General features: G+C 39.1%; 1 protein-coding gene across 2 annotated transcripts in view; it reads right to left on the bottom strand.

Moving 5' to 3' along the window:
* Positions 1-13,961, bottom strand: part of LOC136705579 (inositol polyphosphate-5-phosphatase A) — a 194,741-nt gene that overhangs the window by 63,538 nt on the left and 117,242 nt on the right. For both annotated transcript variants that reach the window (XM_066679216.1, XM_066679217.1), the window contains 2 exons: positions 8,031-8,083; positions 7,000-7,119 (listed from right to left, as the gene is read on the bottom strand). In XM_066679216.1, coding sequence (XP_066535313.1) covers positions 7,000-7,119; positions 8,031-8,083 — 173 coding nt within the window. The remainder of the gene's footprint in view (positions 1-6,999; positions 7,120-8,030; positions 8,084-13,961) is intronic.

Genomic DNA, 13,961 nt, shown 5'->3' with positions numbered 1-13,961 from the left:
GTGTGTGTGTGTGTGTGAGAGAGAGAGAGAGAGAGAGAGAGAGAGAGAGAGAGACGCTCTGTGAAGGACTGGCACCCCCTCCAGGGTGTGTTCCTGCCTTGCACCCTGTGATTCTGGGCAGGCTCAGGACCCACCGCAACCCTGAACTGGATAAGCGGTTACAGGTAATGAATGAATAAATTAACAAGATTTTTAATAAAATACGTTAATAAAATAAACAGCTAAATTTGGCTAGAAGGAAATGCAACACAGTTTAGCAAAAATATGTTGGTATTTCCCAGTCAGCTGAATCAAAAATGTGGTGCATATATTAATAAAAGGAAGGTTACAAAATGAAAACATAGGGGAGACCAAGGAAGACATCAGACATTTTCATGAAAACAATATGAAAAGTGAAGCCAACTCAAAACCAGCAATAAAACCTAAAAAAAGTAAACAAGGATACAGACGGCTAAAAAGCGGATCATGTGCGGATGATTAAACGAAACATGACAATGACTGCCTGAGAAAAAGACACAAATTTCCGCAATCATTTATATATATGAGATATATGTTAGATAAAGGACCATAGGTGATGGCAATCATTAATATAAATGTTCATTGAAATTGGACACTATTCACATGCCATCATTAGAAAACATGCTAATTAATCTGGCCCCAGAGAATAGAGTGTTGAAGCTTTTCTTAACAATCCACCTGTCTATCTGACTGAAAAATTATCTAGCAAATGATGTACAATATTGGTCTATGTCAAGGTTTCATCTTGTAAAGCTGAACGCCTATTCAAGTAAGTTGGAAGCAGCAAGGTATAGAAAGTTGCTTTAAAGCAGCGCTTCTTACATTTTTTAGACCATACCACCCATTATCAAACTGAAACCTCCAAGTACCACTTATGAATCTTATCACAGAAACGCATGCACCCTTGGTTCTTCCTCCGAAACGCAAAACTTGGATATCACACCATCTCATAGTGGTTTTATCAGTGCATATAAATCAGCATCAGCTCTCTTGAGGAAAGGCGATGAACTACCTTCCTCACACTCAACAGGTGTGTTTGATTTAGCAGGTTTGAGGTTAATTACTCCTTGCATCTACCACATTAAGCCATGATAATAGTCTATTTATTTGAGGCATTCATTTTAACCACTGTTGCTGACAACTTAATCAGCGTCTTGGAAAATCTGAGATTCGGGAAACACACACACACACCACACACACACACACACACACACACACACACACACACACACACACACATACACACACAAAGAAGATATAATTATGAAAACTGAGTTTACACATGAAAATTCAAGATATTGTTTTTAAATAAAACCTTAATTAATAAATGTCAACAGGTGTACCGCTTTCTGCTACTTCAGGTAACACCAGTGGTACATGCACCACAATGTGAGAACCTGAATAAAAGGCTTTTTTCTGTTAAAAAAAAAAAAAAAGATATATATATATATACAATTTTCAGCTATTAATTTTTTTGTGTCATATCTGAAATGTGTGTATTTGCTCCAAACATCCTCTGTGTGGTGATTCCATCATTTATGCCAAGGGGAGCATAATCATACTACTCCATTAACAACCCTTTATCAGGGAGCTTTAGGTCCCTTCAGTGACATTCTGCCTGATGTACATGCCAGGCACCAATCCTGTGCTGTGGAAACACAAGTCAAGGCTCCAAATGTAGCCTTCTCCCTGATTCAGCTATTGTGTTGGATTTTGCAAGGAATTGGAGGAGAATGTTAACACTCTAAAGAATGTGATTGCTGCCAGTCATATCAATGCCTTGCTAGAGGCCCCACAAATGACCCCTGACCTGTGAAAGTGACCACCCTTTTGGTTTTCTTTGCTCATTAGGTTCACCCAATGGCATGAGATTGTATGTGTGTGCATCCAGTTAAGACAGACACAGAAAGGGGAAGGGATCAGCCAAAGCAAGGCAAAAATGACATTTCCTCTAAACATAGCAAGACATATTCTCTATTATCTAAGCTAAACTACCCCCCACAATCAGCTGGACAGATGAGGTTAGGAAGCATCCCTTAATGCAGAGGAACACTTAAATATGTAAAATCAATAGATTGTGTCCTTCTCTATCTTCAATATCTCCGGGTTTCTTTCAAATTGTACTCCCTTTTTCCTTGAAGTATCTGTTACAAAACAGTCAGGATATATATATATATATATATATGCGCCCTGTCCTTAATTTCATTGTTAAGTTTAATGCATCAAAAACAGTGGACACCTTAAAAGAACACTAGGTCATATTTTTACCTTAGAATTACGGCTTCATAATCATTGTGATGCTTCACTGACATGTAATAGTGATAATATAGTGTCATTGCAACTCCAGGCTTAGTGGATAGCACATTCGCCTCTCAGTTCTGGGATAGTGGGTTCCCAAGTCCCATCTGGGTGGAGTTTCCATGTTCTCTCTGTGTCAGTGTGGGTTTCCTCCAGGGTCTCCGGTTTCCTCTCAAAATTAAAAAAAAACATGGAGGTTAGATGAACTGGCTACCCTAAAACCTGCCCTGCTGTGAATGTTGCACTTATGTATGCCCAGATATGTACGTGGACGATCGTTCCTAGTTGAGTGGACACTGTGGGCGTTTGGCTGCCACGTCTCGCCAGTTTGTGTGTGTGTGTTGATGAGTGTTGAATGGAATGGTGTCCTGTGCCTTGTTGATTGTAAAGTGTACATGGGAGGTCCCGGAAGGCACTATGTAAGTGTAACTATAAATAAACCATAAATCCAACTACAGCTAACTTTGTTATTGGGCTGTTGCTACCGACATTGCAAAAGATTTGTTAGAGAATTGTAGTTTAGTAGCTCTTTGTTTTGTTTTAACTTTTTTTTTTTTATATAAATAAATACACACACACACACCATAGAAAACACTGCAGGACTGAAAGGAAAAACAAAATGGGGAAATTGGGAGGAGTCCTGCCTGTAGTATAAGATGACCTGGGTAGCGGATGATGCTGCATGTGAATTGTGTATTATTCTGGTGTGTATGTGTGAGAGAGAGAGTGTGAAAAGGGAACAGGGTGGAAAAGGGGTTTGTCTGACTGATTAACCTTTAACCCCTGGGCCTCCCAGGGTGAGGAGCCAGTTCACAAAGTCATTGCTGATAGACATTAATACCACACAAACACACAGACACCCCAAATACAGCTACAGTGCCCTGCTAAATGCCCTTCACGTCCCCTAATACCATCACACCAATGGGCACAAACAGTTTAAAGGCTACAACAACATAATCAACAGTTTAACTCTGTCTCTTGCATTACACATTTATAGCGCACACAAGACAGAAATGCAACCACTGTTACTAAGAGTTCCCTGCAGATACTGCGGCGATCTTCCTCCAAGCATCGAACAAAACTTTAAAAATCAAATCAGTTTAAGAGTGGTGACAAGTCAGACACATGATCTGTCTTACTCTCCTCCGCGATCTCCTTCACATACCCTCTCGCACTTTAATCAGCTCATTCCCTCAAATAGCTCCCTCCACAGCTTCCAATGCCAACTGCCTTCCCTATCTCACTAGCTCTCTCTCTCTCTCTCTGTCTCTTTCACCCTCTCTCTCCCTCTCACTCTGGCTGTTGTTGTTCTGGGAAAAGCCAAAAGGGAAACACTTAGATTGGAGGGTTCTTTGAATTTGCTTGACAGTTGACTGATGACCATCCATAAAGTGACAAAGAATAGCTGTGTGGCAGCCAGAGCAGCCCAGCGCTTCCCCCTGGGAAACTAATTGCCCTGAATTGTTAACGGCAACATTATTTTTCTGCCAATCACTGCATTTCAATGCCCCGAAAATGAGCATGAAACAAGCCTTTTGACTGAACAGAAAAGTTAAATGTCTCCAATGTTGATCAAATTAACTTCAGCCTCCTGACAATGGACTATATTTGTGTGAAAATAATGGAGAGGGACAAAGGGGGGCTTTTTTGCCAAGATTTCACAGTTGTGATGTAAAACTGTTGTGCCCTGAACCCGAGCAGCTTCTCTGAAAAGGAGAGCAAATGGAGACACATCCACCAACACAAAGGCAAAGCCTATTTGGACAGAACTTATTTGCTCGAACATGAAAATGTGTGGTAGAAGATTTAAAAAAAAAAAATTCAATTCATAATCAAATCTGAACATCCATGACTAATCATTCACACCTCATAATACAGCTTTTTTTTTGTTTAAAGATATATTTAAATATTATATATATATATATATAACCTGGTCATGACATCTCAGTATTAGGTGTTTTAAAGGAGGTGGTAGAATGAAAAAATATTAAGCAAATGTATTTCTCTCTTTCTCTCTCTCTCTCTCTCTCTCTCTACTGAGATGTCATGACCAGGTTTCACTAACCCTAAAAATTTGCAAGAGAGAGAGCGTGAGAGAGGGAGGGAGGGACAGAGAGAGAGAGAGAGAGAGAGAGCGAGAGCGCAAGTGAGAGAGAGAGAGTGCTAAATGCTACAGCCTCTCAGTATTGTTCCCCTGGGGCCTGAAGCAGTGGGGAGATAAACAGTGTTTAGCAGTTGAAAGGGACAGAGGAAAAGAGCTTATCAGATGTGTTCTCAATGGGCTGGAAGCTGCACTATTAGGCCTTGGGGCAGATAAGGGCTGAGTGAAGGGGCTCTATTAGCTCTAGGCTGGGGACTAAAATCCTGGAAGCTCTCCAAGCGCACCCTAGCAAAGCTTCTGGAAAACAATCCACCCAGATTTAGGAACCCTAAAATAAATAATAAAACAAAAATCAGAAAAAACATTGCCACAGTTCCCTGATTATCATAAATGGACTTATCCAGACAGGCTTAGTGTAGTGTTAGAAGTGTACTTTTATAAATTTGCACAGGATCTATGAGGTTAATGTGGTCAGAAAGTACATAAGAAAAATGTCTGTATATTAAGTTTAGGACAAGTATGTGACATATAATCATGCACAATGCTGATGGTAATTTCCAACCACTAAAGCGAACCCATAATGTCAAACCTGTTTTAAATTAATACGTTTGGATTTATGCAAATGTATTAAAGATTTTATATTAAATATCTTATGTAGATTTTTGACCAAGCCATTATTTTATATAACAGTACATTTTATATAAACAGTATAAAATTAAATAACAGAGATAGAGTGAGTTACTTTGATAGGTGGTGGTGGGAGGTATATGGAAAAAAAGAAAGAAAAAAAAAGGTATGGTAAAAGAAGTACTATAGCAGAAAGGGAGAGCAGGGGGAGGCTTGACTACATACTCTCCACTCTCTTTTTCGTGCTCTCTCTCTCTGGGCTAGAAGTCAGAGGGAAAGACAATGGGTCAAAAAGATGGTTCCCAACCGACTGCTGAATGGCACACTGTTGGTGGTAGCTCTGCGTTCAAAAGGCTGAGCCGCCACATTGTCCTCCCCAATCGCCACAAGAGAATAGAGTTTGCTGGTGGCTGCCAAAAGGTTAGCGGTCCTACTGAAAGGAGCTGAACATTATTCACTGGCTCTAACAGAGCCTGGGGGAAGCTTTTGTATGTTACCCTCCCTTTCCCTCAGGCTTCTCCGGATCTACCCTAGTAAGGTTGCTGCTCTGTGAGTGATGCAGTGTTACCCTCCTTAAAGCAGGCATGATGGGACATCCACCCACCTCAACATTTAAGTCCCACCCATACCCCTAAAATACAACTAGGACCTCCTCAAAAAGCAAACAATTATGCACCAGTGACTTTTAAATAAGTGTTCTACAGCCACTGCCACCCAACACACACACAAAAACAACAGGTTTCAGCAAAACAAAACAGAAGTATAGCATAATATCCTCCACTACCCCCAGCCTTTTCCTTTTGAATTATGTACCATTAGTGATCCAGCTTTAATCTTTTAATGTAATATAATCTACAAACTCCCATGACAGTGTAAAAACCCACAAATTATAATGTAAGCGATAGGGTCATATATTATTGTTATTATTATCATCATTACAGCACTCCTAAATATACATTCAGTGACCCAAAAGCACAAGCGTTAGTGAGTTCTCACTGAAGTATGCTTCCAAAAGAAAATAAATAAATATTTAAAATTAAGAAATAAAAAAAACTGCTAACTTGCCTGTTAAAAATAAATCAACTTCAGGAACACATAAAAAATATACACGGTCAGAATCCTCTGTGTAAGCAGTGAGGGTTCCTTTTCATACTTCATTATATCCATAAATCTAGGTAAAATATGGCTTAATAAAAACTGTAAAAAGGTGCTGTATTCCTAAAGCACTTCCAAATGGCTGTCCATTAAAGCCAGTCCATTCTTTCATCAGATGAGGAATCCAGGAGGGAGTGAAAAAAAAATATGATCTTTGAAACATAAAAGCAGATCATAACTCACAGTGTGTCAAATGCAAAAAATACGCAAAGCATATGCAGGTAGTTATTCTAAGTGGATTTGTGGTAATGCCATAGAAGTCGCCCTGTGCATTCAGATTCCACGTTGGAGTGTTTCATAATGGAAGGGCAGCACACACTCAACAATATTCATAAAAACGCAATGATGAGCAAATAATTTAAATGCTATTTTTCACTGAACAAAGTACAAAGACAATATTTCAAATGTTGAAAATGAGGTTTTTTTTTTTCTTTTTTTAAAAATATATGCTCGTTTTGAATTTGATGCCAGCAACATGTTCCACAAAATCAGGTACAGGGGCAACACAGATTGATAAAGTTGTGTATATAAAAATAAATAAATAAAAAAAAGAATTTAAAGAAAATAAAACTCTATGAAAGACTGCGTGAGTAAATAATTTTAAATTTGTTTATATTTACAAAATACAGTCAAAACTGTTATTTCAATTTTGATGAGAGAACACTGCCAAAATAACAAGAAATGGTGTGCCACGGTCCAGTTACTGGCACAGTGAAATGTATTTAATGTACACATTAAACTTCAACAGGTGTGTCATCTTGAGTACCTCTGCCCCTTTCTCTTATAAAGATGTTTCTTACCTGTCCAGCACATAGCCAAGAGCTTTTTGCCGCGTGCCTGAGTAGACAGAAGGGCTATTCTCCCAGGCCACCAGATTGGAGGCATCGTGGAACAGGTGAATATTCACCAGGTCAAAGGCACTATGGGACACAGGTGGTCATATATTATTATTGTAAAGATTTTTTTCAATTATTACACAGAATTAAAAATGTACATAATCATAATTTGACACTGAAGAGTAATTGAACACTTAGAACATAGCTTTTATACCATAAAGGGTCCAATAGCTAATTTTCAGCAAAATGTTTACCATAAACGCAGGCTGAAGATAATTAACCACCCTAAATAAATATAAAATCAAATCACATTTATAACGACAAGTTTGCAAAGCTCACAGACACTTTATACATTATTGTCTCACCCTTCACAGTCTACTTGAAATTTATGAGACACCTGACACGAAAGTGTGACTGTACATGCACAAGTCTCTAATCTCTTTAAAGGTGGCATATGTGGAATGCTACAGATGCTTTCACAGCGACAGCATGGCTAAGCCTGTTATTCCTGTCACCATTTCATTCCCTCACTCCCTCCCTCCACCATCCGAATGTCATCCCTCTCTCTGGACCAGAGCCCTGTCCCTGTCTAGGATCATCCCTCTCTTCCAATGCTCTGTTTCAGCTCTTTTGTTCTGTTGTTTTCTTCTATTAGATTACCATGATCCCTGCCCTCCCATTCGCTCATCTCCCCATAGAGGAAGGGGTGGGGTGGGGTGGGGGGGGACCTTCAGGTCCAGAATGTGCAGGTTCAATTGCATGTAATGTTTTCTGTCATCTGTCAGATGGAGCTGCTTGACTAACGTGATTAGGTTTAATCCAATCCTGTCCTTCTCTTGCAGTCCGCTGGCCTGCCCACAGCACTAAGACACACACAGAAAGTAGCTAACCGCCGGCCTGGCAGCAGTACACACTCACAAAGACCAAGAAGACTGTGCTGTAGATGGACTTGTCTTGTGAGTGTGTGTGTGTTCAGGTAATCCTAGTGCACTCACCAGTCCTCCAGAGTCCAGCGAGTCCTGATGAAGCCTTTTCTGGACCATTTGCACTGCAGATAAGCAAAACACAGCATCTGAATTAGCACTTCTGAAAAGGTAGATTTAATGTATGACCAACTGTAAACTAAGACCTCTTTAAAAGAGATTGTTGTAATTATTAATAAATGAGGCAAAGGCAGGAAAAAAAATGGAATTTTTATATACAGACAAATCAGTTATAGTTCTTGTGATCAAAGCACACCGATATTAATGTAGATTTTAAAAAGAAAAGTCTTGTAACACTATATTAGCCGATATAATTTAATAAGATCAAAACAGTTTTACTTCAGCTGTCTTGTGTGATTGTCAGTCAAACTTACTTAAAGAAATCAGGATCAAGCCAACCCTTATTAATTTCTCATCTGATCACACATCCATGAACATTAAAGGAAACACTAAGTAAGATTTGGTAATTGCGCTCCTGGGCTCCCCCTACAAGGCAGAGTGTAATTCACTTTACAGCACTGTCCTGAAATCAAGGGGGAGGAGGGAGGAGGTGATTTCCTATTTTCCTCCATAAGGTACATAGTGCAGTTTCTGCAATGCTAAACCGGGAGGAGCTATGACAGAGACTCTTTTCTCCCTATATCATGTCAGTGGAGCAGTTGAAATACTATGTTGCTTTAAAATGACCTTCTTGTCCTAAACTCATTGCCCATTTTATCAGCTCCACAAGATATACAGGTGCACCATGCAGTTCAGCAATTAAAAAGAGTAGTCCATATTTTGAGCAGCATACTTTGTTGCTTATTTTTATATAAAATGACACAAAATTCAGGGAATGTACACTCTAAAAGTGGCACGATTCACTATAATTATGGGTAAAATACACTAAAATGTGGGCTGTATAATAAATTTTTGCCATAAAGTGTTGGTCAGAAAAAAACTGTCACTGTGGTGGTACCCCAAAGGTACATACTTGTACCTTATTCTATAATAATTGTAGATTTAAAAATTGCCTTGATTTCATAAGCACAATTTTATCTCCAGGACTTTTATTATGAAATCTCAAATATTCACCTCTCCTTCCTGTACCTTTAGAGGAAAAAAAACTGGACTTTAAAACCCACTGTTTTACCTTTAAAAGTATATTTACACTGTTTGTACCTTTAGAGACCAACAATGTACCTCTACCTTACCTTTTTTTCAGAGATTGTATAAGCATGTAAACAACACAAACGTTATCATAGATCAATTTTCTTTTATAAACCTTTTACGGCCACAACCTCTTTACCTTGTTTGATAAAATTCCTTAAACTTCTTAATGACATTTTCAATTTTCTGGAACATTTCTCTACATCATATACTGAGTGAATGACTGGATCAGGAGTCTCAGATGCACACACACGCACAAACACACACACACAGCACATGATTTACCACACAGCTCATTATTAAATGAGAGACAAATTGATACTGCAAGCGTCCTCATTTCCAACGCATGGACAAATAAATAAATAACTACACACTCTCCCTCCTATCTCTCTGCCTCTCCCTGGGCTCCTAATGGGGAGTTAACTGCTACCGTGAATAAACTAATTATGGCCTGGGTCACATAATTACAAACTGACTAATTTTATTTAAAAACTCTGATGCAAATTAAAAGCCTGAGAGGTATTTGATTGCACCTCACATCTTTCAGATCACATTAGGACAAGATTAACTGTATCAAGCTGAATTACATTAGCATAGTTGAATTAATCTACACGCTACTGTGAGTGGGATGTATGATCCTGATAAAACCACAGTGCACAGAAAGAACTAAGAATGAAGCTCAGGGCATGGGTTTGACTTTACAAATCCCCAGCTATCAGAATGCTCATGCATGCAGCAACTATGACGTTAAATATAAAACTCAACGTAGGGCATTTTAATCAAAGACTACAAGGCAAATTTTAAATTGGAAGTACCAACAGTGTAATTTAGTAGACTGTAAGTGAGTTGGGGGGGTCCAAGATCCAATATCCAACTGTTTACTTCATGTACAAAGGGCAAATTCAGTCAGAGTGCAATACGCCACAATAATATTCTGTAAATAAAAGTATTGATGTATCCATGACGTATATGAAAAATAGATTTTCCCCCCCAGAAAAGGCAGTGTAAAATAAAATTATTTTCTTAAAACCAACTTGCCTCAAGTATTAAGTATTTGTATAGTTTTAAGTTGGATGGACATTTTACCCTAAAAACTTACCGTAGATCTGTACTCAAGCACTGAGAACATAAATCAAAGGAACATTTATATTGTATAGCATGGACATTAATAAGTTAAGCCTTTTTTTCCTATGTCTAACAAAATACAGCTACCTACAGCAACCTACTACAGTACTTTCCAAAACAGGAACAGAATGTCAGGTGTTGGTTTAAGTTCAAAATCTGTGGGTCCAGTCACTGAGTGAGAGCAAAATAAGGATTTGGACCATTGACTCTAATGCTGATGATAAAGCACCACAAATCTTATCTTGTCATATCAAATTACCTCATAGAGAAACTGTCTGGCTGCTCTGACCTCTCTCTGTCTCTCTCTCTCTCTCTCTGGCCAAAGGAAGGGTCATTTTGTCAGGGAGCAGATGTCCGTTAGAAAGGTCAGTGGGCTGGAGGTGAAATAGGATGCTCTGATAGCTCCCGAGCAATGACAATGATGAACGGTTGGTTATGGTGGGTCGCCGTGACTACCGGCTCGTGCAGGGAGACAGAGGACCATAGGGAAAGGTACTGATGTGGAAACAGGGGCACTGGTCTGAAGAGAGAAAACTGGGTAGTCCATAATCTCATATCTACCACCCACTAGATGACTCAATCTCTATCTACAGCCAGCCATGTCACAAGCCCCTCAGAAGAGGTCTGGAGGTACACAGCTGCAACACTCCCTTGCACTGACCTTTGTGATGCTGTGCTTGAGACCCCCAGCCCACTGCTTCATAAAAACTGCCCCAGCTGGGGCTGAGGGAAGGGGGGTTACTATCCTGAAGAGCTGCGCAAAGTTAAAAATACACTTTGACTGATAATTTATACTCACTAACTAATGACTGATGACTGGACTAATCAGTACCACACTCTATTTTTCATTTCACATGCCAAGAAATTGAAGAAATTCGAGTCCCGCTCCGGGTGACTGTCTGTGAGTGTTCAGTGTGTTCTCCCCGTTTCCGCATGGGTTTCCTCTGGTTACTCCAGTTTCCTCCCACGGTCCAAAAACCCACACAGGTAGATGGATTGGCGACTCAGGTGTCCAATGGTGTGAATGTGAGTGGATGTGTGTCGCCCTGTGAAGGACTGGCGTCCTCTCCAGGGTGTGTTCCTGCCTTGCGCCCAGTGATTCCAGTTAGGCTCTGGACCCTCCGCGACGCTGAAGCGGTTAAACACAATGAAGGAATATCAACAAATTGCTCAACTAAAACTGTATTGGATTTTCCAGCAAAGGTATTTACTGTTGAAATTTATATTGTGTTTAATTTTGCACTGGGATTAAGTTAAAACAAATGAAAGTTCATACAAAAACTTTAGTGTCTTTGAAGTCTAAACAATCACTCGTCTGAATCCTGATTCAAAAATTTGTAATCCTTCTTATATTTTTCACATATGTAATCATACCTACATAAGTAGTTAATAGCAGGGGAATGTTACTTCCTTCCTTCTACAAGACATAAATTAAAAATATACATAAACACAGATACTAAGCCAAAGTAGAGATAGAAAATAAGCAGTTAAAAATATAAAATGCATATAAAATATAGATCTAAAAAAAAAAAAAAAATAGAAGAGATCTAATACAGCTCTAAAATAAACATAAAAAAGAACACAAAGAGTTTGAAAAGTATAGCAATGAAATTTGTACAAAGAATTGCCTTTCTAGGCCCAGTTTCCAAAACTGGTGTTCGAGAGAGAGAGAGAGAGAGAGAGAGAGAGACAGAGAGAGAGTGTGATGGTCACTCTACAATTTAAGAATATTCTTTATTTTAAGATGCTTTTGGGAAACCCAGCCCAGTAAAAAGCTGTGCTAAACAAATGTGCAAAAACATAAAACTGGACGTATTTATGTGTTATTATTATCTAATGAACAGATAATAAAATATAATGTGTGATGAATGTGTATGTTCACATTTTCTGTTCAATAATATTAAATCAAAATTCCATTACTACTGCATAATGCAACAATGAAGAAGCAGACTTAGGACAAGTAAATTTAGCATCTTTACTCTAAGCTGTCATTACAAGACAACAAAATTACCTTGCTTCACTGTATGAATACACAGTTGTACACTGTTGCTCATTTATAGCACCTAGACATAAAGTCCTGTTCATCCAAATATGAAAAGCTTTGCTTATAATTATTCATTCAACCACCTCAAGCATTTGTGCTAAAAAAAAAAAAATATGGCAAACAGCTTTCGAAGGCACATAAGTACGCAAGAAACCTACACAAACAAATAAAACAACCATAACAAATGACTTCATGGCAGCACAACTTAAAAGAATTGAGAAATGCCGGAGAAATGACAGGCTGCCGAATCCATCAGCTCGACCTTTCACAAACAATGCGCCTGGCGTTTTGTCCAGTTCCTTCTGACTTGGCTTTTCAATTAATATTGTCCCATCGCTCGCCCACCACTTAGAGCCATAACTCACGGCTGCAGTGTTTTGCATACGGGGAGGGGAAAGTCATTTACGTTGGGCCACCCAGCATTTTGAAGGGGATACAGGGTCATATAATAGCACTGTGTCTATCCACTAGGTAGACACACATCAACCATAACATTATGACCACCTGATTGTTTATAAATTCACTGTCCTTCACTGTCATTCACTGTTACGCTCACCATACAGGAGCACTTTGTACTTTTATAATTACAGTCTATTTCCTGCTCTATATACTTTACTTCCCCCGTTTCACCTTGTTCTTTAATGGTCAGGACCCCTACAGGACTACAACAGAGTAGGCGTGATTTGGGTGGTGGATCATTCTCAGTGCTGCAGATACACTGACATGATGGTGGTGTGTTAGTGTGTGTTGCAATGGTACAAGTGGATCAGACACAGCAGTGCTTTGGGAGTTGGTAAACACTGTGTTCACTCACTGTCTACTCTGTTAGACAGACCTACTTTGTTGGTCCACTTTGTAGATGCAAAGTCAGAGAGAGCAGCTCATTTGTTGCTGGCCTTTTTTTTCTTGGTTGCTCTCTAGTTCTTCCTCAGTGGCCACTGAACACTACTCACAGGACGCTGTCGGCTGCATATTTTTGGTGGACTAATCTCAATCCAGCAATGACACTAAGGTGTCAAAAACTCCAGAAACACTGCTGTGTGAAAACAAACAACAATCAATGAGTAGTATGTGTCTGTGGTCAAAATATTATTTAAATTTTGGCACATCCAAACATTTTACACTTACATTTATATACAGACTCACTCACTCACTCTCTATCTCACACACACACACATTCTCATTGTTGTGCTGCCAGTGCAAAACACCCTATCAATCAAATGGGAGAATGATTGATATCATCATTGATATCATCAGGACACATAATAGTGACAGTTCATTGACGTTGCTGGAATGTGATGCTTCCACTTCTTCCTAAGGCAGGCCATGGTCTAATTTATAATGCCCATTTACACACTCGATTCAGCCTCATCACAGACTCTGCATTGGAGTTAATTTAGAAGCACCACATTTTTTAAGGTGGAATGGCAAATTTTTTTGAAATGAGGAAGAAGCTGACTGTTGGAGGCCTCCTGAACTGGCAGTCAGTTTCACCTTAAGTAATGTAATTGGTGCATCTTTTATGGTAGAACTGTAAGTTTGACTATATGCTGACTGTACTATGTGGTTGAAGTTTAACTTGCCGGTATGGTTTTATTCACTGCTTGAATTACCACAGCAGCTCA

This window comes from Hoplias malabaricus, chromosome 8, assembly GCF_029633855.1.
Source record: "Hoplias malabaricus isolate fHopMal1 chromosome 8, fHopMal1.hap1, whole genome shotgun sequence".
NCBI classification, from domain to species: domain Eukaryota; kingdom Metazoa; phylum Chordata; class Actinopteri; order Characiformes; family Erythrinidae; genus Hoplias; species Hoplias malabaricus.
This window is presented reverse-complemented; position numbering and strand designations above follow the sequence as displayed.